Source organism: Dendropsophus ebraccatus, chromosome 6 (assembly GCF_027789765.1).
Source record: "Dendropsophus ebraccatus isolate aDenEbr1 chromosome 6, aDenEbr1.pat, whole genome shotgun sequence".
Classification (NCBI taxonomy): Eukaryota; Metazoa; Chordata; class Amphibia; order Anura; family Hylidae; genus Dendropsophus; species Dendropsophus ebraccatus.
Window position 1 is genome coordinate 84,993,043 of NC_091459.1, and position 27,715 is coordinate 85,020,757.

General features: G+C 40.5%; 1 protein-coding gene across 1 annotated transcript in view; it reads left to right on the forward strand.

Moving 5' to 3' along the window:
- Positions 1–201: 201 nt before the first annotated feature.
- The window catches only part of LOC138795231 (uncharacterized), a 168,117-nt gene continuing 140,603 nt past the window's right edge, over positions 202–27,715 (forward strand). Inside the window, exons 1-2 of the mRNA XM_069974224.1 lie at positions 202–373; positions 728–789. Of these exons, the coding sequence (XP_069830325.1) occupies positions 202–373; positions 728–789 (234 nt within the window). The remainder of the gene's footprint in view (positions 374–727; positions 790–27,715) is intronic.

Genomic DNA, 27,715 nt, shown 5'->3' on the forward strand with positions numbered 1-27,715 from the left:
TAATATTTTAACATTGCAGTTACATATGTGTGATCTATCCTTATAATCTTTTCTATTACAAAACTAATCCATGCTAAGCCAGCATAATAGTCAGTGTTTGTCTTACACATAGTCTGCTTAAGTATAGATTGTAACAATAGGTGCTGCTTTAAAACACCAATGAATATCAGATGTAACTTAGGAACGCAATGTACACAAAACATGTCGGACAACGCTAATGACAAGCAAGTAGTGATGAGAAATGTTTTACACTACAACATGACAGACAGGACTAACCAGAAGTCCCTTGAGAGGAGAGAGCTTCAAGGTGCAGTGAAAAGATTTAGAAGACTAAGTACGGGAGTCAGGAGCAGTAAAAATGGAAAAAAAGGCAGTATGTGGTGAAGAATTACACACTAACCACAGCAATGGTAAGTACAGTGCTAAGTGACTACTGGTTGTACTTCTATAGACTGAGGTATTGTGCTGGTATAGAAAAAGTGGTATGAAGAGTCATAGTTTACATATGAATAGAGAGGAGCGACCTTGCCAAATGTTGTCTGTCATAGGCTGGATCCATGTTTTCCAGGCAGTCCTCGGCTGCATCCACCTTCTCCAGGCAGAAGGATTCAAACGCTGATCACTCAGGTTCGCGTGAACCTGCATTTTCTACAAGCTTGCTTATCTCTAGATATACTAAAAGGCATATTAAAGTATTTTTCTCTTTTTTGCTTTATTACCCAAACAGGTCCTACATCTGCTAAAATGCTATCAAGTTTTGGCAGTCCACTGTCAGAACTCACAGCTGATGTATTTAGATATTATCACAATGGTTCCAATTGTTTGGATTTTTTCACCTCTGTTCTTCCTGGTCTGTATATAACTATGTGATATATATTCATATATGTATATATTATTGAAATAACATATTGGTTAATCTACAAGTTGAAATCACTTACTCTTAAGACAAAACCTTGCTGCCATCTTGATTTTTTAAAGGGGTCACCTGGTCTTGTGTAAATAAGTCAAAATTTTATATATATTTAACAGTCCTAAAACTTTATTTTATACTTTTCATTTAAAACCCTCACTGTTTTCATAAGAACAAACAAAAATATGCCCAATCACTGACAGCAAGCAATACACTGCAAATATTGATGGACCCAAAGAATATTAGAGAGTTACCTAGCTTCTCCTTACATAGCAATTAAAGGAGTTATCTGACATTAGAATTTTTTTTAAATATTATCCTGTAATAAATACCCTGTTGAAAAACATAATAAAAATGTTATGCTTACCTCTCTGCAACAGTGTCCTGTTGCTGTGTTCCAGTGCCTCCCGCTGATTGCAGCTGCCACCACTTTCGAGGTTAGCTAGTGTCAGGAGTGACAACCTGCTCAGCCAATCACTGGCCACTGCGCTGTCTCATCTCAGTCAGTGATTGGCTTAGCAGGCTGTCACTACCAAGACAAGTTTGTCTCCGAAGTGGTGCCCGCTGCAGTCAGCTGGGGACATTGGAGACACTGCAAAAGGACACAAGGGGAGCATAAAGAGTTAAGTGTAACATGTTTATTATCTTTTCCAACAAGGCTGCATTATCTAAACATTTTTTAATGCTAGATAACCTCTTAAAGATTAATTTTCATCAGACATAACAACCCCATTCACTTTTTCTTTTTTTTTTTTACAAAGTCATCAAAATGTTTACTAAATAAGAACTGAAATGTTTATTGTAGGTTTTTTTAACCCAATCATATAAATACTTCTTCACAGCATACAAGGCTCACAGCTGATTTACCATAGTCCTCAGGCACCCAGACACACAGCGCTCCTGTAGACATTTCAGCGGATGGCTCCTCCTTCCTCATGCAACATGAGGAAGGAGGAGCCATTCTCCAAAACATCTACGGGAAGGCGGAGTGTCTGGGTGTCTGAGGACTATGATACATCAGCTGCGAGCGTTGTATGCTGCACCATTAAAAAATAAATGAAAACATTTTGTTGTATAAAGACACAGTGGGTGTTTATTTGCCCTAAAATAACTAGAACATCCCTTACACAGTCAAGTTGAATTCTTCCTGACACATCTGCCATCATCGATAATTCCCCTTTCCTTCTTCTGTCACATAGTTTATACCACTGCCAAAAAGACTACTGCTGTTACAATTTTTTTTTTTTTTTTTTTTTTGGTGGCGTGATACACTGTATGTTATTGAACAAATACCCCAGGGGAATACTTGTTGGTGTGCACTTGGTAGAGACATCTGCAACAAGAACAAATGTTCATGCAAGTACTAGAACAAGTCCTAGCAATATTGGCCATTACTCCTGAGAAGCCACCACAGTAGTGACGATATACATTGGGTTTGGCCCTCTTTGCCTCCTTTTGGGCATCCTGTTTTTCCTAAGACGACAATGTTATTTATATTATTGATGATTCTAAATAGATGTGCTTTTGGATTCTAGCTGTCATTAACAGTCTGTATTTTTGCTTAGGAGGTCATGGTCCTGTATATAGGACCCGATGATGGTGTATATACCTTGTGGTATACTTTTTAATAGTTTTTTTGCACATTTTTGTCATTCCAAGCTAATCATGTATACACTGTTATGTGAGGCCCTTTAAATATTATTTAACTCTTTAAGGACCGTGCTAACTTTCGTTTTTGCGTTTTCGTTTTTTCCTCCATGTGCTTAAAAGGCCATAGCACTTGCATTTTACACCTACAGACCCACATGAGCCCTTATTTTTTGCGTCACTAATTGTACTTCGCAATGACAGGCTGAATTTTTCCATAAAATATGCTGCGAAACCAGAAAAAAATTATATGCGCAGTGAAATTGAAAAAAAAAAACGCAATTATTTTTCTTTGGGGGGGCTTCATTTTTACGCCGTGTGTCCTATGGAAAAACTTAGTTGTTATATAAGTTCCTCAAGTCATTACCATTAAAACGATATGTAACATGTATAACTTTTATTGTATCTGATGGCCTGTAAAAAATTTAAACCATTGTTAACAAATAAAGGTTCCTTAAAATCGCTCTTTTCCCAGGCTTATAGCGCTTTTATCCTTTGGTCTATGGGGCTGTGTCAGGTGTCATTTTTTGCACCATGATGTGTTCTTTCTATCGGTACCTTGACTGCGCATATGCGACTTTTTGATCACTTTATATTACATTTTTTCTGGATTTAATGCGACCAAAAAAGCGCAATTTTGCACTTTGGGATTTTTTTGCGCTTACACCGTTTACCGTGTGAGATCAGGAATGTGATTAATTCATAGTTCGGGCGATTACGCACGCGGCGATAGCAAACATGTTTATTTATTTATTTTTATTTGTAAAATGGGAAAAGGGGGGTGATTCAGACTTTTATTAGTGGAGGGGATTTTTTATTAATAAAAACACTTTTTTTAACTTTCCCTTACAGTAATATGAAGCCCCCTGGGGGACTTCTATATACACAGAACTGATCTCCCATTGAGATCAATCCTGTGTATATAATAGAGCAATGATCCATCAGATCGGTGCTCTATTATAATGGTCTGCTGCAGACCATCTGAATAGATTGCCGAGCCGGGATCAGCGTCATTCCGACGCTGAGCCCCGGCCGGCTCATTAGAACGGATCTCCCCTCCGCGATCGCATCGCGGGGGGGAGATCCCCCACTGGACATCAGGGAGAGGGGGCACAGCTGCTATCCAAATGCAGCTGTCAGCTTTGACAGCGGCATTTGAATAGTTAATTAGCCGGCCGCGGCGATCGGCCGCGCCGGCTAATACACGCGGTCCCTGGCTGCACTTAGCAACCGGGGACCGCGCGCTGTTTACTCTTAACGGCCGCATGACGGGTATACCTGTCATGCGTCGTTAAGAGGTTAAGTAGCATTTTTTCTTATGTATAAAGTATTAACTTTTCATATTTTTCATGAATTTTGAAGTATTTTTATTTGTACATCGGTGCTTGATCTCCTTAACCCTTTGAGGACCAGGCCCAAAATGACCCAGTGGACCGCGCAAATTTTGATCTTTGCCCTTTTTGTTTTTCCCTCCTCCCCTTCTAAGAGCTCTAGCACTTTCAGTTTTCTATCTACAATGCCATGTAAGGGCTTGTTTGTTACAGGAATAGTTGTACTTTGTAATGGCGTCTTTCATTTTACCATAACATGTATGACGGAATCCCAAATATATTATTTAGGAAGATATAAATAGGTGAAATTGTAAAAAAGAAAGCAATATGGTAACGTTTGTGGGGTTCCTGTGTCTACGTAATGCACTATATGGTAAAAGCAACATTATACTATTATTCTATAGGTCAGTCCGAACACAACCACATGCAGGTTTACACAGATTCTCTAATGTTATATATATATATTTTTTTATGAAATCCTTTTTTTGGGCAATTAAATATTAATAAAATGGGCCTATTGTGACGCTAATAACGGTTTTGTTTTTTCAACTATGGGGCTGTATGGGGTGTAATTTTTTCCAACCATGATCTCTAGTTTTTACTAATACCATATTTGTGAAGAGCGGACATTTTGATCACTTTTTATAAATTTTTTAAAATATATAATGTAACATAAAATCGGTAATCCGCGCACTTTTTCCCCTCTTTTCATGTACGCCGTTCGCCGTTCACAATTACGCTTGTTATATTTTAATAGATTGGACAATTACGCACGCTACGTTATATTATATGTTTATTTATTTATTTTTATATCTTTTATTTATATAATGGGAAATGGGGGTGATTTAGACTTTTATTGGGGGAGGGGTTTTGGGGTTGTGTGTTAGTGATTTTAACTTTTTTTTTAAATACATTTTAAGTCCCTTTGGGCGACTTGTACATTGATTACTTTTATTTTACACACTGATCATTGCTATCATTGATCAGTGTTATCGGCGCTCTGCTCATTGAGCCTGCCTGTGCAGGCTCAGTGACCAGAGCACCGATCGGACCGCACGGAGGCAGGTGAGAGACCTTCAGCGGTCCGTTTTACCGATCGGGACCCCCGCAGTCATACTGTGGGGGTCCTGATCGGTAAGTGACAGGGGACTCCCCTTGTCATTTACGCTTAAACGCCGCGGCCGCGGTTAAGGAGTTAATGTCATGCTGCAGCGTGATCGCTGCAGCGTGTCATTAACAATGAGGTGCCGGCTGCACCTCACCCCACCTGCTGCGCTTCATAGCTCAGGACGTACCGGTACATCCAGGGTCGTCTGGGGACAGACTTCCAGGATGTACCGGTACGTCCTAAGTCGCCTAGGGGTTAAGAGCATCTTTTCTTTTGTTTCTAGCGTATCAGCCCTCTATTGGGGTGTTGTCCACTTCTATGTACACGAAAGAGGTGTGTCGAGGGCTACTTTTACCTTGATCATATCTCAAAATGAAAAGAACAGCAGAACATCTGCAGACAGAAGTAGCTGTGGTAAAAAAGTCAAAACTTTACATGAGAGACATAAAGGTACTTTGTTAAATTGTAGCCAAGGAACACATCTTTGTGCAAGACTGTACGGATAGTTCTCAGATACTAATGGCCTTTAACTTGCTTTCAACTCTGCAATAATTTGGGGGGGTTATAGTTTTCAGTACTCATACTGTGAATTTCACAGCATATTTTTTGCACTCAAATTTTGAATATAATAGCGACATGTCTCTTATTCCAAATGCATGCTCGGAAATGCAGCATGCTGATTAGTCCAATGAAAGGTGTTATCTGGAGAACAGAAAAGGTCCTACCTCTTCTGCTCTCCAGCGCTTTACTTCCTCCCTCTGACCATCTCAGCTGATAACATCCGCAGAGGGAGGTGGGAATTTGTTATGGGCAATGATCAATAGCTGCCCAATAATGTTACATTGGGTAGCTATTAGACATTACTTGCAATACCCATAACACCTGTAATATGCTCCCGCCATCTGAAGTTACCCATTAAATATATGTCATGTACTGCATGATATATTTTTCCTGAGTGTGAACATAATCTTTGGGGGGGTTCCTATGCAAATCAAGTGCATATTTTGGTACAGATTCAGCTGCAATATGCAATCCAATTTACATACATTGAATTCAGCTGAAATTAATTTACTGCAAAATCCTTAGGTAAAGCCTTGTTATTACATGAGGTTTACTGCACATTTTTCCTGGGTCCCACAAAAACAAAAAAAAAACAAACAAAAAACCCCCCCTAAAACTATTTGCATTCACACTTATACATAGTGAGAACTTGTCCCTGTTGACAACCTATTATATGTATATTTTACCTATCTACACTACCTATTATATGATATTATTTATAGTCACTTAAAGACACCTATATTGCCGATTTAAAATCAAATATTCAAATTCAAATAGACATTTTCTTTTCTTTTTTTTTATATAAAATTTGATGACAAAAATTTGGAGCATACAAGAGCTGCTAAAAGCATATGACAAGGTGATAGAAGAATGTTTAAGTCTTTGATGGATGTGTGTAATCTTTGTCATAATGTGGATCCCCCTTATTAGTAGAGAATTGGTTGTTATTCTCTATTGGCAAGTGCTTCAAATGCCGCCACAATTTCATTGAACATAAATTCTACAGTATTGACTTAATGCCAAATTTCATAAATTAAATGATAACATTTATAGTCATGTCATCTTAAATTCATCATAAGAGAGGGGTTGTGTTAATAGGATATCAATTGGAAACACTGATAGAGAAACGGCCAAGATGTATCTTCATTTTTCCTCACTTTTCATAATCTAATCCTGAAGTCAAACATGCAATTAGTGCCCTCCTCGCCCCCTGCATACCAAGTAACCTGATTTCTACAGCTTTCCCTGTGCAATCCGTTTAGCAATGCAGCTCGTAATGAATATGTACATTTTGAAGACCTTACCGAGAAGGGTCACAGGCAATCAACCTTGAATTCAATTATGTGAGTCAAGGTTAATGACTCAGCACAGTGGTCAGAAGCATGCAGGAGGCTGTAGATTAAATCAGCCTGTCAGAACTGACAATGTGGAATAGACTGAATTACTTGAGTGAGAGGCAGAGAATCGTGTGAAGATAAAATGGTGTCAGTCTTCAACTGAGATTACATAGAGTTCTTAGTGGCAAATCTGATTGTAAATCTATCCTAGACCTATAATATGATTAGTCTACAAAGGATGCCTACACTGCCTTGTGTGGCCTTCTAAAAAGACTGGCCTTCACTTGCTGCTGTGCAACACTTAGCATTTTATGCAGCTAGGAGGTGCACAGTTGTAATACTGGAGGAGAAATAAAAAGGACTTGATTTCTTGTCTTTTACTTACAATTAAATGTATCTGAATGGGTATAAAAAAAAGTAGCTAAAAAGGCTCAATAATCAATGTGGTTAAAGAAGGCATAGATTTAGTAAAGGTATCCTGACCTGGGTAGATAAGAGGAACTAAAGGCCCCTCCATCAGTACTATATAAATGTCACAATGTCCATTTTATGGACCTTGTTACTCAAGTTGCAGAAGGGGACAGGAAATACATGTTACAACTCTGGTACCTAGGAGCTAGAACAAGTTATTATGGAAGACAGCTCTTGCTTGGTAATGTGCGGAATAGGCCGGTTGACATCTGCGGTGGAGGTTTAGTTAGATACCTACATTACTGATTCTGATGAATATCTCAACAGACCCTATTATAGCCAGTTATATCCATCAGCCATTGAGCGTGTTCCCGTCACTTATCCAGCATGCTGTCATCTGCCAAATGTAGATGTGAATGATGGCCCAGATTGCACAAAAAAGTATATATGAAGTGATCTATGTGTGTGTCATCTTCTGTATATTTTGTGGATTCCTGTTTATCAGCTTTATTAAAAACTTTTAGTCCACTATATTGTAATTCCAGTGTATTTTTATTTTATTTTAATCTTCTTATTAGTCAAGCAAAAGTGCAAAATACATTGATGATGAAGATAACATAGGAAGGACAATGTTATCTTCTGACATTCAAATAAATGTAAAAAATAAATGTAATGTTTATTTAGCTATGAATATTCCCTAGATCCGTCACGTAGCATGACATATACATATTCCTCAATCACAGAGACACAATACAACCAGTACTACCACTATTAGTATTAGGGATGGTGTTGTTGTAAAGACCTAAAGGATCTTATAAATGTGAATGATATGATGATTCTCTTGCAAAAAATCGAGACTCGTCACCACAAAAAATTTTTTATCCAGCTATTGTAGTTCATAGCAATTACAAAATCACAGATATGACACAGATCAAAGTTTACTTAATAGATGAACATTCACAGAAAATTAGTTTAAGGAATGACATTTGTGTAGACATTAAGGCTATGTTCACACTACGTAAAACTACGGCCGTAGTTTTGCGGTGTGGAACAATGCCTTATTTGCAATGGGATCCCGGCCGGAGCGTACACACATCGTATACGCTCCGGCCGGGATCCCATACGCCACCGGAGAAAACTGACATGGCAGTTTTCTGCGGCCGGAATTCAGTGAATTCCGGCCGCAGAAAGACCTGTCAGTTCACACAGTGAAGCAAGCGGCTTCGGCTATGGGAAGCTCTGATGAGGGCGCACGCTGATGCGCCCGCATCAGAGCTCCGCGGCCGGAAAGATCATCCGACCGGTACTTAAGTACCGGCCGAGATGATCCGGCCAGAGACTGGCCGTTCTGCAACCCGGCCGGGTCACGGAACGGCCGGTCTCTAACATAGTGTGAAAATAGCCTAACAGGGAATTATTAGCAGGTTAGATGAATCTAACCTGCTGGTAGCTCCCTAGTGGGCACGGGGTGCTGAGGAGGAAGGTATGTCAGCGCCGTTCCCATACTGTTAGTTGTGCCCTGTAAGCCATTAGGAGCACTGGGGGCATGGCTACCACCCCTCTGAGCAACAATCCGACCAATCATTAGAGGGGGGCGATGGACCGGGGGCTGTAGCCTCACCTCCCCGCACGGTGATCCGCCCCAGTCAACCCCTCCATGCAAATGCAAATTCTTTCTACTCTATTGCTGGATGTATCATGAACTTTTCAAGTTAGCACCACCGATATGGCCGACCTGGCAGGTATCCGCTAGTGATTACATTTACATTTAGATTACTTGTTGTGCCGCTTATCTCTTTGTGTTTGTAATTTCCAGTATCTTATACTCAGTATGATGGAGGTCACCCAGCTTTCCCATTATCTTATACTCAGTATTTTGGGGTCACCCAGCTTTCCTGGCATCTTATACTCATTATGGTGGTGGTAACCCAGCTTTCTAGCATCTCATGCTCATTATGATAGGTGGAGGTTGCCCAGTTTTTCAGCATCTTGTACTCAGTATGGTGGTGGTCACCCAGCTTTCCCTGCATCTTATACTGAGTTTAATGGAGGTCATCTAGCTTTCCACCATCTTGTAGTAGTACGATGGAGGTCACCCAGCATCCCTGTGCTGCCCGATAGATATTAGACAGATAAATATGTGATAAAGAGATAGATAGTAGACAGATAACGGAGAGATAATAATGGAGAGATAATAGATGAGAAAGAGAGATAGATGATAATATATAGAGCAACAGGAGTGCACAGCACACCAGCATGTAGTGAAGAGTGGTTTGTTCCTTCAATGAGGTGCAAGATACACCTTGTTTCTCATTGATGGAATAAACCACTTTTCACTACATGCTGGTGTGCTGTGGACTCTTGTTGCTCTGTGTTTCGGGATCCTCTGCCAAAGGACTTTCTCTACTCAGCACCCTCCACTTTAGCCTTGGATGTGCGGCTGTTACCCTGCTCTGATAGTATAGAGAGATAGATGATGATATAAAGATATGAGGTATATAGATCCAGTAAGACATACAGTAGATATCTATCTCCTCATGACGTATCTTGTATTGCAGACACGTACCACCCCAACATGAGAACACAACAAGCTGACACCTTGTAGTGTCTAAAAGCTTATTACCTATACCACCATTATATGTCTGATTAAAGGGGTTCTCCAGGATTAAAAAACACATATTTGCTTTCCTACAAAACCAGCAGCATACCTGTCAGATTGTGTGAGGTATTACAATTTGGCTCCATTGTCTTCAGCAGAACTCAGCTGCAATATCACACACAAACTGAGGACAGGGGTGGTGCTTTCTAAAACAAAGCAGCTATGGTTTTATTCTTGCATAACCCCTTTAATTTTATGTGGTTATATATTTGAAAAGTAGGAAGCCTTTTACACTACTCTAAATCCTTATTCACCATGGGTAATGGAGCAGAATATACCCTTTATTATTTGGAAAGCATTGTCATCTGCTGAGGTTCCTTATGGGAAGCCCCTCTAGGCTGAACCCCTAGCTACGCCGCTGGTTATAGCTCTTAGAAGGCGAGAAAGAGAACATTGCTTCATTGTGACCTGGACATCCATGCATCAATGACCTTTGGTCATAAAGGGGTAATAAACATGGCATTTTTTTTTTTTAACTAAAAAGCATTAAATAGCTTTGTGGTGTTTATCTGTGTTATGTAGTACTGCAAACCTTTAAAGATATATCATTAATTACAGTATAATAAAAAAGCTCCCTGAATGGACCACCTAGTTATTTTCAGAAATGTTGACTTAGGTGGAATGTTTGTTAAAATGTCTCCTTCACCTTGTAATGTCCACTGTCCTCCTGAATTTTATATAGCTTCCTATTAAAGAGGTAAATTATGCCTTGAATGCTCATTAACTCCATGAGCTGGCAGGCTGAGGTTTTCTTAAAGGATATCTGAGATGTGTTCTCTAACTTACCGAAACCACAAAATCCCTTCACTTTATCTCTTTCCTCATTAACAATTTGCTTACTTTGCTACTTTTTATAGATATTGTAATTTATAGGCTCAGTCTTTATTTGTTGATAATTAGAAATAGCACATAAAATGTGAACACAGACTACAGTCATTATCAAGCCGACAGTGCTGTTGTAGACTATAGAAGTTGAGGGTATTACTAATAATCCAGCAGCAGTGATTGTCTGTGTGGTTTGTGCTTTTCCCTAACCACTTATTCATCTAATGTGTTGGATCTTAATAGAATAGGGGAGATGTATTAACACTGGCACCTTGTTGACAAATCTGGCATAGGCTGACAGCTAGGTTGGAGTTGGCATTGTTTTCTGCCACCTTTCTAAGGAGTAACTTGTCAGGAAAGGTTAATAAATGAGTTGTGCTCAATGCAACAATGAAGCCCTATCTCATTTTTATTTTTAAACATGATGTTTGGCTTGAATGTTATATTGTTTAGCACATTTAACTGGCCAATATTCCTCTATCCCTTTATTTCCTATGGAATCTCGGCCAGAGTTTATATACTCTGTATACACTCCGGCCAGGATTCCATGCATCTGCACAGAAAACTGATGTATCAATTTTGTGCGGGCACTATTCATTGAATAGCGACCACACGAAATTGACTGTGATGACAATGTAAAGTGCTGCTCCAGTCACACTTTACATTTTCTGCTATGGTTAATTGTAGAGCAGGCACACTCGAATGTGCCCATACTGCAATTCAAAAGAAGTGATGTTAATCCAGCCAGTACTGCAGTACTGCAGAATGGCTGCTGTCTTACACCATCTTAATGTGGCCTAAATGGGTATAAGAAGTTCAGCACCCCATAAGCATGCTATTTTGATTTTCTCAAAGAAAGTATTTGCAGTGCTGGCCTCTGTTTCAGTATAATAACTTATTCTGTCATTCTTATTCTGTCATTCTTACAAAGAATGTAAAAACTATGTATAGAACGCTTATATAATTATTGAAAATTGCATTAAGACTTTGTAATTTCTTTTAAAGATGTAAAATAAAAGACTTGAATAAAAAAAAAACAGGGACCAGTGATCAGACTTTGGATAAGTGATATTTTATTGTTATGGGAAATCTCTTTAATTTAAATAACCACTGAGCGACATACATGCAGTATCTTGTTGGTTGCGCTTTCACCCAGAGAGGACTTCCTGTGCTGCAAACCTGGTTTAGGTTTTCCCCTGACCCTCTTACCATTCCTATCAGCCTTTGTTGCTTTCCTTTACCTGTATATCCTAGATTTTGTTGCCATGCACAGTTTCCATTTGTTTCTATTTGTTCTATCAATGTAAAAACTTTCAAGAATTTGTCAGTTGTTGACTTTGTTGTCATGCACGGCTCACGTATTTCCTTGCATATGTGAAAGCTCTTGTTGTTGACTTTGTTGTCCTGCACAGTTTGCTTATATAGTGGCACCTCTGTTATCTAACTTAATCGGCTCTTGAAGGCTGTTCCAGAACCGAGCAGTTTCAGAACTGAGCTGTAAGTTCCCACGGGGGGAACTCCATGGGTCAGGTGCAGAGTGTCTGGCCCACAGAGCGTAAAAACTAGCAGTGAGTAGTGGTGTGTCTTGTATCACTACTTACTGTAAAGAGTGGGGATTCCTGTCATAAAGATGGGAATCTCTGCTTCTTTTCAGGGTGTTCTCCACAGCTGAGAGAAACAAGAGCAGCGCGGCAACTTTAAACAGCCACCTGCTGCTGCCTCTCTCTGTGGGGAACACCCTGTAAAGAAGGGGGATTCCCATCATATTGACAGTAATCCCCTGTGCTGCTGGCTCCTGCACTGCTCACTTATCAGCCTCCGGCTCTCGTTGCTCCCCGACACTGCTCACTGCTCTCCGCCTGCTGGGATCCTTCCCACTGGCTATAGCAGTTCCCAGGACATGGGGTGATGGAGAGTCAGCAAAGGCAGCGGGGAGCAGGTGGAGCCAGTGGCTGAGGAGCAGGTGAGCGGTGCCGCTGGGTAGTGTCAGAATGGCCCACCAGAGGACTGGTGGGCCCCCAGCTTTGAGACCTGCACTACCACTAACTGACATGTCGTTTCTCACTGGTTCTTCATTGGTGGGCCCCCAGGGTCATTTCCTCTGGTGGGCCCCAGATACCTCAGTCCGACACTGCCGCTGGAGCAGAAACACGGGCGCGGGCGGGTTGAAGATGAGTCCCCTGAGCTGCTTCAGCCTGTGTGGGGGATCCCAGCGTGTGGAGAGAGTGGTGAGCGGAGTTGGGGGCTGTTGGAGACGGAAGCTGCCGGAGTAGGTGAGCTGTGCGGAGGCAGGCAACGCAGGGGATTCCTGTCAATATGATGGGAATCCCCCTTTATTACAAAGTGTTTCCCAGAGCGGGCGGCCCAGGCAGGAGCGGCAGCTGTTTAAACTTGCCACGCTGCTCCTGTTTCTCTCACAATGTGAGGAATCCCCGCTTCTTTACAGGGTGTTCCCTGCAGCCGAAAGAAGCAGGAGAGCAGCAGCAAGTTTAAATAGACTCCCGCTTCTCTCTCTGTTGCTGGGAACACAGAGCGAGGATTCCTGTCATTATGATGCTCCTGCTTCCGAACACCTCAATAACTGTCAGCTGAACAATAGTTCAGCTGACAGTTATCTCCCCTGATTTTGTTCAGATACCAAACACTGTTGGAGTACCTAACAAAACTTCAGGGGGAAATTTTGTTTGAATACTGAATTGTTCGAACACCAAGGTGTTCGGGAACCAAGGTATTACCGTATTTATGAATATGTTAAAACTGTCAATATAAATTACCCCAAAAAAAGACACTTACACATATAACTAGTAGAGCACTTAAAACTATTAACACAGTAGTAAATGTGCCCCAATATTTGATGAATTATTATTTGTATAATATTGATCTCCACTTCAGAATTTAGCCTCAGTTGACTGTGCTCTAAAACATCCTACTGTGGAGGTGCTTTAAGGTCATTGTGGAATCACAGTCCGGGTGTCTTCTGAGGTAAAATCTTAGCATATTCATAAAGGTGCAGGACATAGTGAATTTCAGTCATTATTTTCGGAACATCCTCGTACTAATGTTTCCTTTCATGAACTCTTTTTCATAGGATTCTACCACTGATTCTGATTAGGACACCATCCACATGTATTCTTTTTAGGCAGGTGTTAAATAATCCATCAAAAACCCATGTCATTGGAATAGCTGGGCAGCCCGTCTGTCTGTCTCATGTTTGTTAATAGTTTTAATTTTAATGTGGCTATAACTAAAATGTAGCAGTCATGAAATACAGTAACATGTTCAACACGCAGTGGTTTATGTTTATAATCACTTTTACTGGAGATTAGTTTGACCAGTGGCACAGCATTGTATATTGTTCTTACTTGTTCTCAAAGACGAGACGGCCAATAGTTGCTAGAATGAGCAGTGCTCAGCTAAGTGCCATTTATCCCTATGTTAGGCCTTATTTACATGTCTGCAAAATTTAGAATAAATCAGCAATATTTGCAAATAATTGCAAATCAGCAAATATTTGTGATCTGTACCACAAAAAGAAAAAAAAAAAAGACTTGTACTAGTGTGGACCGCAATTGCGGCACTGAAACACCAATAGAAGTCAATGGGAACAGTTTTTTGCAGATTGGAGATCCGTGATGTCCATTGATGGCGGATCCGCAAATTGTGACATCATTATTTTAGCTCCTCCTGGCAGCCATTTTAAGCTGCAAATTGCTGCAAATGGCAAAGAAAAATGACTGCTAAGTGATCATATGACCTTCTTTAGGGGTGGGCAATTTTTTTTTAACTAGCTTAACCTTATTAACTAGCACATTACACAATAACTAGCACATTTTGCAAATCTGCAAAAAAATGTGGATGTGCACTACGTATTTGTTTTTTGCGGTTCGTGGACAAAAAATTGCAGACTCAGGTTTATGAAACTGGTGTAAAGTAGAATTGTCTTAGTTGCCCCTAGCAACCAATCAGATCCCACCTTTAATTTTTCAAAGAATCTGTGAGAAATGAAAGGCGGAATCTGATTGGTTTCTAAGGGCAACTGGGCCAATTCTACTTTACACCTTTTTGATAAATCTCCCCCATAGTGCACAAAAACATATGCACGTTTAAATCAGGCCTTCATTGAAAGTTTCTCCCCACTCATTCTGGTGATTGGTGGGTTCTGAACACCCAGACCCCAACTAATTAAAAGTTTTTCATTTAAAATTACAGTAATGCTTTACTGGCACATGTTGCTTAGCTAACATTCCAACAATTTAGTAAAAGTATCTCGATTTAAAATTACATATGATCTGGTACTCCAGTGTGCTTTATGTTGAGTTCTCTGGTTATTTCAGCTTTTTTCCTCCTCCTGCTAAGCCCTGATATGGGGCACAACTGCATGCTAACTCTGTGACAGGGTACCTGTTGCAGAGTGGCCTCTGTTATATAGGTTTAGTGTGAAAGGCACGCACCTATTCAACACAGATGTTATAGGCAACAGACTTTGTTCTTACTAGAGGGTTATTGGTTTGCCAACATTCAGAAACAGTGTTGTCGTTTATAATCACTTGTATTCTGCAACCAATCTGAACACTAAGGGGTACAACATTCACAGATAGGGGATGGGTTTCAGGGTGCCTTAGACCACTAATAGGTGGTGCTATGGTGGAACTCTAGTCAGAGAGTAGAGTTAAAACACAGCCATGTGGTATTCAGACACCCAAAGGGAATTGCCACTGACTACCATTCAATTAGTAATATAAGAACAAACTACTACTACTACAGCTACTTAAAATAGTCATCATAAGGTAGTCAGCTGTTAAAATGGTTATCCAGGATTAGAAAAAGCATGAACAGCACTCACCCATGTTCTCAAATTGTGTGTGTGGTATTACAACTCAGCTGTATTCGCTTCAACGGAACGGAGCTGCAAAACCCACACCCAAACCGAGGACAAGATAAACCCTTTAAGAAAAGATTCTGTGTCAGAAAGGAAAATTCTCAGCTTTGATAAATTACAACATGATTGCAAAAGGCAAAAACATAAAAAACAGAACTCGTTTTGACCCACACCGCATAAAGGCTCCTGGAGCATAAGACCTGAATACCATGTGATCACAATGTCTCGACTGACATGACCTGAGAGATTATGACAAGCAAATGTATAGCAATTAATTTAGCAGCTATTAAATCAGTGTAACTAGACTTGTATTGTAGATCACTAATTATTGTTGCCAAAAATTTTTCTTAATAAACCACAGCAGATGGCTTGAGATCATATTGACATAATGATAAATCCCCACAGTTGGACTACGGCTCCTTGTCCCAATATGTCCTAATATCATACTACAAGCTTCACCTCCATCGATACAGAAAAAGTTTCAAGTAAAGCTAATTTTAATCTTTGTTGTTATGATTGCACATGCAGGATTGGTCATTGATAAGGTTATTGTAAATAAACTATTAAAGGTCCCCATACTCTTTCAATAACTGATGTCCGAATGATAGTCCAGCCATCAGATATGTCTCATGCCCACCACCTGTCCTCCCTATACATAGGAATGTTCGGTATGGCTGAGCGCTCCTGCATTCTGTATGTGTAAGCTACAGCGAGAGCACTTTTGCAGCATGTTATCTCTCCCTAAACAAATGGGTTGGCCGTAATTTTCCATCATGGCCGACCCCTTTTATGACCAACATTATCTGTTGGTGATGGTTCTAGACAGCCCTTAAAGCAAATGTACCATCATGTACATTCACTTTAACTGTAGCATATCAATAGAACGGCACAGGCATGGGGAAGCCAGTGCTGTGGTCAGTTTATTTTTTTTAACCGCGAGCCGTTCCTGCGCACGGTGCCTGTCTATTACCGGGCACCAGCCAGGGCTAAAGCAGCCCTCCAGTTGGAGGAACCGTGGGAAGAACCCCCCCGCCCCTCTGTGACGCGGCTCCATTAGAATCAATGGATCCACATCATTGAGAGGCACCTCCAGTGCTTCATCCCCGGCTGGTGCCCAGTAAAAGATTGGCGCCGTGTGTGGAAACCAGGCAGCGGTTCAACAAAAGGACCGCTGCAGCGGCTTCCCCGCACTGGCGCCGTTCTATTGATATGCTGCACTTAAAGCAAATGTACCTGATGGTACATTCACTTTAAGAACCAAGTGGCTCCAAGTGAGGTTGTCTTCTGCTTGATCTTATTAAACTCATAATAATGAAAGAGCCATGGCCTTCTACTTTGTGTCTGTAGCTCATTTTTTACATATGACTCTTTTTATTAAAGGGAATATATTTATTAGTTCAGACAACATGCGTAGTATTTCATCTTAGTAGAAGAAGCCGTTTTAGAGAACATTTAAAGCTTCCAAGTGGTAATTAACATGAGTCGGTTTGTAAAACATTTACCATTCATAATGCTGTTACACAGGAAGTGGTTGCTTTCTAATTCGTGCCCTTGTGTAGTTCATTCAGTAAAGGCTCTAAATGAAAGAGTCTGCAAACTACAATAGTAATAAAAAGAATCCAGATTTTGTATGTCTTTTAGTTTATTTTGTCTGTTTTCCATGTTTCCTTGTTGCAATAAGGAAAGCCTTGTGGTGCTTAATGGATTGTGTCAATTGAAGAGACAATGCTTTTGGAGAATTTAGGGAAGTGTGACAATCACTTTCTAGCTTCTTATTTCATTGTATGAAGTCTGTAATTGTTCTTAAAACTGGCCAGGAAATAAATGCTTCCTCTCCTACAGTAAATATTTATTTCATCTGTCAACTGTATTTGACAACCTAAAACAAGGAAATGATGAGGATTGTAATTAAGTTGCATAGCCCAAAACCTTATATATAATTGGATTCTGCTTCCCTTATCAGGAATGGTGAAAGGCTCCTATATGCTTTTAATTGATTGGTAGTTGATTGATATTAAATGCTATCTCCACCTTAAGGCTATGTTCACATGATGTAAAACATCGCCCGTCATTTGACACGGCCGTTGGTGGCATTGTCAAACAACAGCCACTGTTTTACATGCTCCTGTGGCCGATACTGCCTTACCAGGAATATTATTTTATTATCGATTGCGGCCACCTTTGGGTGTGCCCGCAATTTAACTAAGCATTTAACACAGTGTAAAGTATACCTGGCAGCCATACTTTACATTGTGTGCACAACTATTTTCTATTGCCACTATTTGCTGAACTGCAGCCATAGACAATAGACATGTTCATGTGCATACTATGGGGGACATGTATGAAAAGGCGTAAATGCATTTTTTAGGTGCAGATGGGGCAAATTGGTGTAAAAATACTCGCAAACGTTATGTTTACGAATATTTTTTCGCATCTGCCCCATCTGCGCCACCTTCACCAGTGGGTAGGAGAGGGGGCGTTACAGGGGAAGGGGGGGTTGAGGCATCAGCAGTCGCCGCATTTAGCGTTTTTTTTTTTTCGTAAAAAAATGATACTGAAAAATTTTTGCACGGACTGGCTCTGTGCCATCGGGATTTATGTAGAGGCAATGCGCCTCTACATAAAACCCCTGAGCTCCGGAGCTGCGGGGACATTTGTAAGCCCGGTGTAAAAAACACCGGACTTTATAAAAGTCCCCTTATATGTATACATTACAGACGTTGTTGTATTGAAATCAATGCATCTTGATTTAATTTACAATGGACATTCTTTTCACTGAAAATTCTCTCCCTAATTTGTTGCGATCTTTCTAATGAAGACAGTCTCCTGGATGGGAAAGGCAGCGAGATCAAAAGTGAAGCGCTTAGCTGCCCACTTCTCCCATATCTTTCTTATGATTTTTGGTGGTCTGAGCAACCAGACCCCAACTAATCAAAGCCATTGACATGTCTTTGGGACATGTCAAAAGTGACAGTACCCATTTAGGTCCAATCTTTATTTTCTAGCGCTTCAAGTCTTACTCTACTGTCTTCGCCTATGTAATGAAAGTAAAGTTTCCAGACAAAGAAAATAGTTACTTAAATCCTATTTATTGGTCCCTTACTATATCTACCGTATACAATGATGGGGGTTGGTTACCACCGCAAAACCATTCCAATGCTTCGGCAGGTGGTATTACATGGTAGACTAATAGAGAATTTATAACCCCCCCCCCCCCCCCAAAAAAAATAAATAAATAAATAAAATAAATATATATATATATATATATATATATATATCAATCTAATAAAGAAATATTATATTGAGAGATCATTGTAATGTTTTGTGAATTGAAGCAGTAAAATGGATTAGACAAGATGGCATCCCCCATAATAATGTGCAAAAAAATTTTGAAAAATAGAAAAAGATTAGAAAAAAAGGAACATATTTCAGTAGCTGACTCTAATCAGTGAGAAAACCTTTATATCTAAGTGATATGTTACCTTTAAAAGGCAATTACTTTGTGTTAGAAAAGTTAGGATTCAGTAAATGTTGTAGTCTCTTACCTATTACAGGTAATGACAAGGACATTTATTCCCAAATTAAATATCTGAATCCTGTTGTTCTTTTTGCATTAAATATTGTTGGCTGTGTTGTAGCGATGATACTATAGGAAATTAATAGACTGAGAGCACATAATAAAATTAGTGTAGCCAGTTTAATAGATTTTACAGCAGGCACATATATGTATATATATATGTATATATATATATATATATATATATATATATATATATATATATGTGTGTGTGTGTGTGAGACTGTACGTGTATGTAAGTAAGTTGCTGCTATAGGCGGCAGACATTGTTTTTGGCCCCGGTTAACCACAATAGGCCCGTGGTCTTGTGTCTGAGCTTCCTTTAAACTGATTGAATGATTTAATTGCATTTGCGTAAAGTCATTAGTATCTTCCAAGAGATAATGGAAGGGGCTAGCAGTTGATAATTTGGAAAACAGAAAGGTAATTTGTTTCCTGTTTTGCAACTACTTGACTGTGCTTACGCTGGATACTTCATTTATTCTTAAGTGAAATGATTGCAGCAGCAGGGATGAGAGACTAGATAGGATGTGTTTAGAGGAAGAGTAAATGGCTCCTCTTTTTCCTGCTTGAATGCACTGCACAATAATTATCTAATTGGCTCGCCATGCCATGAGCATTAGTACAAAGAACAGGAAAGCAATACTTAACTTGTACCGAGTCTAACGTGCACAGCAGTCACAATGAGCAGATTGCTCTACACATTAATTGAAATAAATTTTGTGTGGAACATGGCATTTAATTTGAGGCATTTACTCAAGCACGTTATGAGAATATCAACATTGGCAAAGTTCCCTGTTATTGCTTATGTTCATGAAATTTATAATACTTGCTGTGCCCTCTGATCACTGTTTGTGGGTAGGAAACAGCTTTTTGTTACCCAACACTTTCCAATACCATCAGTTTTTTATTATTTTAATTTTTTTTTTTAACTTTTAAAAGATGAATATAAAAACTAGTTTGTGCTGATTTAAAACTACAGAATATAGTTTGACAATATAGACGACTGCATGCCCTGTATTGTATTGAATTGTAATGGTTTTGTGAGGATTACATAATAACCACATGCTGGAGTTAGAGTTTGTACCTGTGCTGTGTGGCAGTTAAATTACATGTCTACATAAACTGTTAGGGTACAAACACATATGATGGATCCGCTGCAGATCCTTGCCCTGTAATGTCTATAAGCAGACATACTTGCAGTGGGAGGTCAGGAGCCCTGTTAACCCCCTGCCAGGCAGAGCATATACATTACCTGCTCTGTGATCCGGCTTGCTTCGGGGGTTCCCGAGTGGATGTTCCATGGCAGGGCAGTGTGGCAGGGCAGCACACTGATTGGCTGAGCAGGGCGTCTAGTCAAGAACCCTCGAAGAAAGCCAGATCACAGAGCAGGTAATGTATATGCTCCAGCCGGCAGGGGGTTAACGGGGTGATCTCCCGACATACTAGCAGCGGGATTGACATCAGTCTGACATTGTCTGCCCATAGACATTACAGGGCAGGGATCCGCAGCTGATCTTTCAGAAAATTCACTGTGAGAAATCCACTGCGGATCCGTCGTGTGTGTTTGTACCCTTACTTTTACTTCTTACAAAGCTTGTTTCCTGCAGGAAGAAGAAAGTGGTGAGAAACTGCATTTAGCTGAGTGTTTTTTCCCGATTTGTCTTAGGGATCGGTAAGGGGGTGTCAGGACATGGCGCTATGTCATGTCAAAAGTTTTTTTGAAATGATAAAGACAATTTATTATTTATTATTGTATTTGAGCCACAACCAGCTAGTGGGTGCACTACTCGTGAGCCCGGTTCCCGGCTGCTTCCTGGTGTCTGACGCCGCCCAAGACGCTACGTCTCAGGGCCGCTCAGCCACTCAGTGCAGGAGGCGGGATCCGTTTGAAGTCCGCTCGGATCCCGCCTCCTTCACTGAGTGGCTGAGCGGCCCTAAGACGCAGCGTCTCGGGCGGTGTCAGACACCAGGAAGCGGCCGGGAACCGGGCACCAGAGCGCAGTGATGCGGAACCCGCCGCTGGAACCGGGGAGGTAAGTGGACGTCTTTTATTTCAGCCACCTCCTCCCCGGTCCCCCCCAAAAAGTGCCACCAGGCTGGAGCACCCCCTTAAAAAAAAAAACAGAATAGAAATTATCGATATAAGATGTTATTGGGCATGTACCTAGAGTACTTCACTAGAGGGCTAGCATACACAAACAAGTCTTTTTCCCTAATTCCCAGGCTAGGGGATGAAACTATACAGTTTAGGTGACTTTTTGGTGTGGTTTGTCATAGCATTTTGGTGTAAAGTAGTGGAAATCTGCATTGGAAGCTCTGTTATGGACAACAGTTGAAGATTCTATTCAAATATCCAGGCAAAAGATGGAGACAGCAGAATTTTTGTAGTCAGCACAATTTTTGGGATGCCAGCTGGAAACCAAACATACACCATTAAAGTCAATTGGGTCAATAAGGTTCCCTTGGTGACCATCATGTCTTGCCAGTTACATTTTCTCTTATAACCAGTATTTGTGACACAGGCCCTGAATGAAGCCTTTGGAATAGATGTGAATCTAGCCTAAGGAAACTAATAGTTGGTTTAAACTTGACAGTCTACTGATTTCTCACATTTATCAAACAGCATCAGCAACTTTGATAAATCTGGTGCATTTTAAAACTGTCCCTCTAAGTATTAAAAATGGTTAAAATCACATCACTCTTGTGGCAAACAATCTGCATGTCTCAAAACTCTTCATTTGCACTGTCGAGCTCTGGATAAAATATTCAAATGATATGAAATGCATAAATGAATAAACTATAAAGCCTATAATTGGGATTAACACAGCATCAAATGGTACAACCATGTGACTTTGCACACCTCACTTGTGTTAGTGACTCATCAGGGGAGAGACAGATAAGAATATTGTATAACACATAGTCCAAGAACTGGGCCAAGAAAATAATACACTAAACATACAGTTAAGATGTGGATACTTTATATGATGGCCTCTTCCGCAACAAGAGGAAATATCTGTATATGTTAGTATGTAACTTCTAGACCCACATGTATGGGTAATCCACCGTGGCGCCGTTAATCATGATTTACACCCGCTCGCAGGTGTAAATCATGATACAAATCTACACCAGGTCCCGAGTAGTAGGAGATTTGTTCTGCAATGCCTGTGCCACGTGCAGTGCCGGCTTTAAAAGGAGTACTCTTTTTAGTAAATTCGGCCGTGGGAAAGGGGACAAAGATTTAAGACTGGTGTACTCGTACACTTTATATTATGTCACCTTTCCTGGAGAATGCTGTTACTGCTCAGATGTTCCTACAGTGGCAGATGGTGGAGGAATCCAATCATCCAATCACCCTCTAGAGGGTAATCAGGTGATTTTTTTGCATCATCATATAATTTGATCATAATTTTTTCTCATTTAGAATAAATATAAAACTGATTTTAAGGTGACTGGCCCTTACATTTTTAAATGGACATATCTTCTAGATTCATTTCCTTTTAAATCCAATTTCTAAGCAAAATCTTGTAAATGTGGTGTAAATCAATTATCCCTTACCATTCAGTAGAACATATAAAGCTTGTATAGGCCTTGTTCATGAGCTGCGGTGGGAGCTGATGGGAGCAGATGGACAGTTTAATCATCACGTGCCATGTCTGCAGCTCATTTCCCCATTCTGGTTATCATTTCCATCTTCTTTGATGCTGGTTTTGGCCTTCACCACAAAATCAGCACTTTCCTCTTTTATCCTAAGAAAAATGGTTCTGATGTCTGTGTGCAGGAAGTCCATAGTCAAACCTCTGCAATGACATTCTAGTAGCAATAAAGCATCTGACAGTCATTACAGGTTGCTGTTTCACCATTTGCAAATTCATAGAATTAGAACAATTCTCTTTCCATTTTTCAAATTGAGAAATGTTATTTTAACAAAAGCAACTATTTCCAACCATTAACTCTTGCGACATCTTAGTAAATACATGGTAGACAAGGATATCTTAGATGACTTACATAGCAGTATATCTAGCAATATAATAGTTGTACATTGTCTATTACTCCAGTGTACAGAGGTTTCGAATAGACTATTTTTTTTAATTTTATTTAAGTATTTCCTATTGTAATTGAGCAATAGAGTCTTTAATTGTTTGTTCTAACACTATTCTTATCTAATAGGACTCTACTGTTTAAGGAGGCTGTGCATGCTTAATAACTATCTGCTGAGCACTCATCTGCCCCACTGTTATCTCTCCCAACTTCCCTATAAACATATACACTGGGTGGAAGAGGCATGTTTATTGTTAAAATGGCAGAACTACCGTAATTGTTTAGCAGACAGGTATCTCATGTATTACCAGCTCATGGCCCTCAAGAGATATCTGCCTGATTCATTGCTTTGTGTACATACTCTTAATTCATGTTCATTCATATTATAAATGATGGTTTCTTTTAATATGTAGGCTAGATCTTTTTGCAAATGGTTATTATTAATATACAGAAAAACATGGTCAACCCCATTTTTGTGTAAGCTAAAAAAAAAAAAAAGATAAAAAAACGGATCCCCTGCAAACTGTAAGTCAATGGAAAAATGGATCCTAAATGTATGGAATACAGCTAAATGTTTTTTTTGCATCCTTCCCCCCATGAAATGGATATGTTAAACGGACAGCAAAAATGCACTGTGAACCTAGCCTAACCTGGTTGCAGCAGATTCACTTCCGCTGCTCCTAAACTAATCCAAGTCAGGGGTTGCATAGTTGACACACTTGGCACCTATCACTTTAATGCTTTATGGAAATATAACAAATATGTAAACTGCATTAGGCCAGGTTCACAAAAATGTGCTTTTGTGTATTTTGCAGACCATAATAATGTTAATCTCTAGGGTTATTCTAGGGTTATTCTAATGATAATCTCTAGGGTTATTCTCATGGCTGTGTAAAAAACGCACATTTTAAAAATGCTCTGCTTTCCTCCGCTTTGGGGATGGAATATGTTTATGTTAGTCTATGAAGGGGGATTAAAGTACAAAGCATCTGTATTTAATCTATTTTGCATCCGTATTTTCCGAATACTGATGACATATTTATGTTATTTTATCCTTAATATGTCTATAGTTCAGATGCCTATTATGCACGTATAACTATAGGCTCGTGAGAAGCCTTAGACTCTTAGGATGAGATTTTATAATTTCTTGCAGTACAAGTAATATTCAGTACGTGTTTTGCTAAAATATCAGTAAAGTACTATATATGGAATTAGCTGAGAATACAAAGTATATAGCACGCAGCCCCTTTTCCCAATTACCCTAATGTAACATTTCAGTGACTTCCACTTTGATCCCAATTGTAAACAGGAAGAGGTGCCATCGGACTGCAGTGCAGTGTAGAATTATTAGAGAAGGTGGCATCTTTAGAAAAGGCAGTACAGTATTTTAAAAATTATAAAGCTCAGTGATTCTATTCATATTAACACCAGTTATATGTTCACATGACAATTAAAGAGAATGTCTGCTTTGGATTATCCCTACTTTGATATGATCCTGCAGGAACCTCCAGTGATCAGCTTTAATTGGTGGTAAAACCTTACGGCAAGTGTATAATTTTTCTACAGCATTACATAGTGCCCATTCAAATCAAGGTGTTGTCTGTATAATGCAGGAAAGGATAGTCGAGAGAGAGAGAGAGAGAGAGAGAGAGAGAGAGAGAGAGTCTCTTTGAAATCGCACTCCATGCTGGACAGGGAGAGAAAGGGATTCTAAACAGGGTACCCACTCTTTGGCTTAAAATTACCTATTTGGGCACATTAAAGGGGCTTTCCAGCTTTAATACATTAACCTATATTGGTAAATCTTTTCTACTGTCATTCTGTGGTCTTTCATGCTTAACCCAACTTCCTGTCCAATGTAAATCATTTACTGGACTTCCATGTCCCTGTGTATGCCAACTCTTTTGCCCTTCCACTGTATGGGAAGGATTATACTGATAGAAGGTGTAGTTGGAGGAAGACAGAGCAGGCTAAATTCCAGACTAGAGTGTACACATGAACAGGAAATCCATTAAAGGATGTATAGGCAGGAAGTTGGGCTAGTAAAAACAATGGAGCAGTTTGCATTAAAGGCAGAAGAAAAGCATGAAAGAGCACAGAAAAGTAGTAAAATAACTTTCCATTATATGTTCATTTATTAGACAATTGGAGATTGTTTAACCCATTTTTTGTCAATTTTACTTGCAAATCCACACAAAGTATCCGCAGAATGGTTGTACCCTACACCCGCTCAGAGCGCTTCTGAAATATCCATAGCTATTAAGATCAGTTATTTTGGTCTATTTAAAATCCCCAATTATGAATTAACTCATTCTCAAGAATACACAGCACAAGGCAGGCTAGATTGTTTCATTCACTCGGTTTCATGAACAGATCACAGATGGTAACGGTTTTAATATTTACAGACTTTGCCAAAAACCTCTTCTGTGTGTATACTGTATGCAGTGGCGTTATAACAAATGAGTCCTACCCAAAACTGTCATATATGTATGTATGTTTATAGAACAGTGTGTTCTAATATTTAAATTCCATACCTGTAAATTGTAAAAAGGTAACTGCTATAGTGTAATTGTTGTAATGGCAGACAAAAACATGATTTAAGAATGTGGGTCAAAGATATCAGCCAGCCATGCTGTACAACTAATATTCTTGGGCAAAAAAATGTACAGTATCTATAAAAACTGTTACTCATATAACCAACCAGCTTTTCTTCCTAAACTGCACGGAGAAAAAATAAACTTGCTCTTCAGTTGCTTATCTGCCTATAAATTGCATAATTAAGCAACTTACCAAAAAGTATTCATACACAATTTTCTAACGTTTTGCTGCTGCAGACTTGTGTAACTGTCACATAGCTGGCTGTCCAGCAGACATCAATCTGACAGGGATCTGCTGTAGAGAAGTGTACCCCTGTCACATAGCTGGCTGTCCAGCTGACATCAATCTGACAGGGATCTGCTGTAGAGAAGTGTACCTCTGTCACATAACCGGCTGTCAAGCTGTCATCGATCTGAAAGGGACCTGCTTCTGAGTGTTCACTCCGCTCTCCTCCTCCCTTTACCCATTGTTAGAGATTGGTAGAGAAAACAGTGGAGAGGAAAGAAAGCATATAGTTTTTCAGGAAGGTCAGACCACACAAGCTGTAGGTAGGAAGCACATAGATGGAGTCTGGCCCACAGGCCGTGTGCACAGATAGGTGAGGCTTGTACATTTTTCAGTTTTTTTTTATGGGTTTTCCAGTATTTTATTAAAAAGCAAAGGCTGCAGAACTATTCTTATTGTCAGACATAAAGAAACCTTGAGAAACACCTATAATGTCTATTGCAGTTTTCTGGGATCTTTTAAAACTGAATAATTATACCTGTCATGCCTCCAATAAAAGAAATATATAGAAGACGGCACTTCCGTGGCGGTGGTGCTCGAGGTGAGAAAAATGTTCAGATATTAGGAAGAGCCCGGCACTCACCAAGTAAATTATGCTTCTTTATTGTAGTATAGCAAACATATGGTACAAGGACGCGTTTCGGCCAAGCATGGCCTTCATCAGCTTAGGGGTGTACTTAGGTACATCCCTAAGCTGATGAAGGCCATGCTTGGCCGAAACACATCCTTGTACCATATGTTTGCTACTGTAACGCCTGGAGTAGTGGATCCACTGGACCGTCACCAGCGATGGCACTAACCTCACCAGGGAGCGGAGTCTAAGGGGCCGCTGGTTTTCACCAGAGCCCGCCGCAAGGCGGGATGGACTTGCTGCGGCAGGCGACCCCCAGGTCGCTACCCCTGGCTTGGTTGCTAGTGACGGCAGGCGAGGCGTGGCAGGAGCAGTAGGCAGAAGATGGTGCTGGCAGAGGTCTGTAGGCGTAACCGCAGGTGACAGGCTGAACACAGGAGCAATGGAGTGACAGGGGAGCAGGAACAAGGACTAGGGACCAGGTAGCGGATAGGAATCAGGAACAACAGGGGGCTGGGCCAAATGCTATGGGAAGCATGTAGAGGCTCCAACCCAAGGGACAGGGCATGCTGGGATTTATAGGGAGTGATAGGTGCAATTAACCAATTAAGGGCGGACTGGCCCTTTAAATCTGAGATAGCCGGCGCGCGCGCCCTAGGAGGCGGGGACGCGCGCGCCGGCCGGCACAGACGGAGACAGGAGCGGAGGAGAGGTGAGGCGCCCCCAGGGGCCGAACTAGCAGCAGCGCCGGGTCCCTGCACAAGGACGCCGGCGGCTGCATGGGGCAGGAGAAGGTCGCGGCGGTGGCCCGGAACACGGAACGCCGCCGCGGCCGTGACAGTACCCCCCCCTTTGGCCTCCCCCTCTTTCTTGCCTGCAGAAGGAGGCATCAGGCAAATCTTGGTATTCCGCCGGTAGGCCGGACAAAGGCTTAGCGGGCTCGGGTGACAACATAGAATGCTTGGGCTGAGGTAA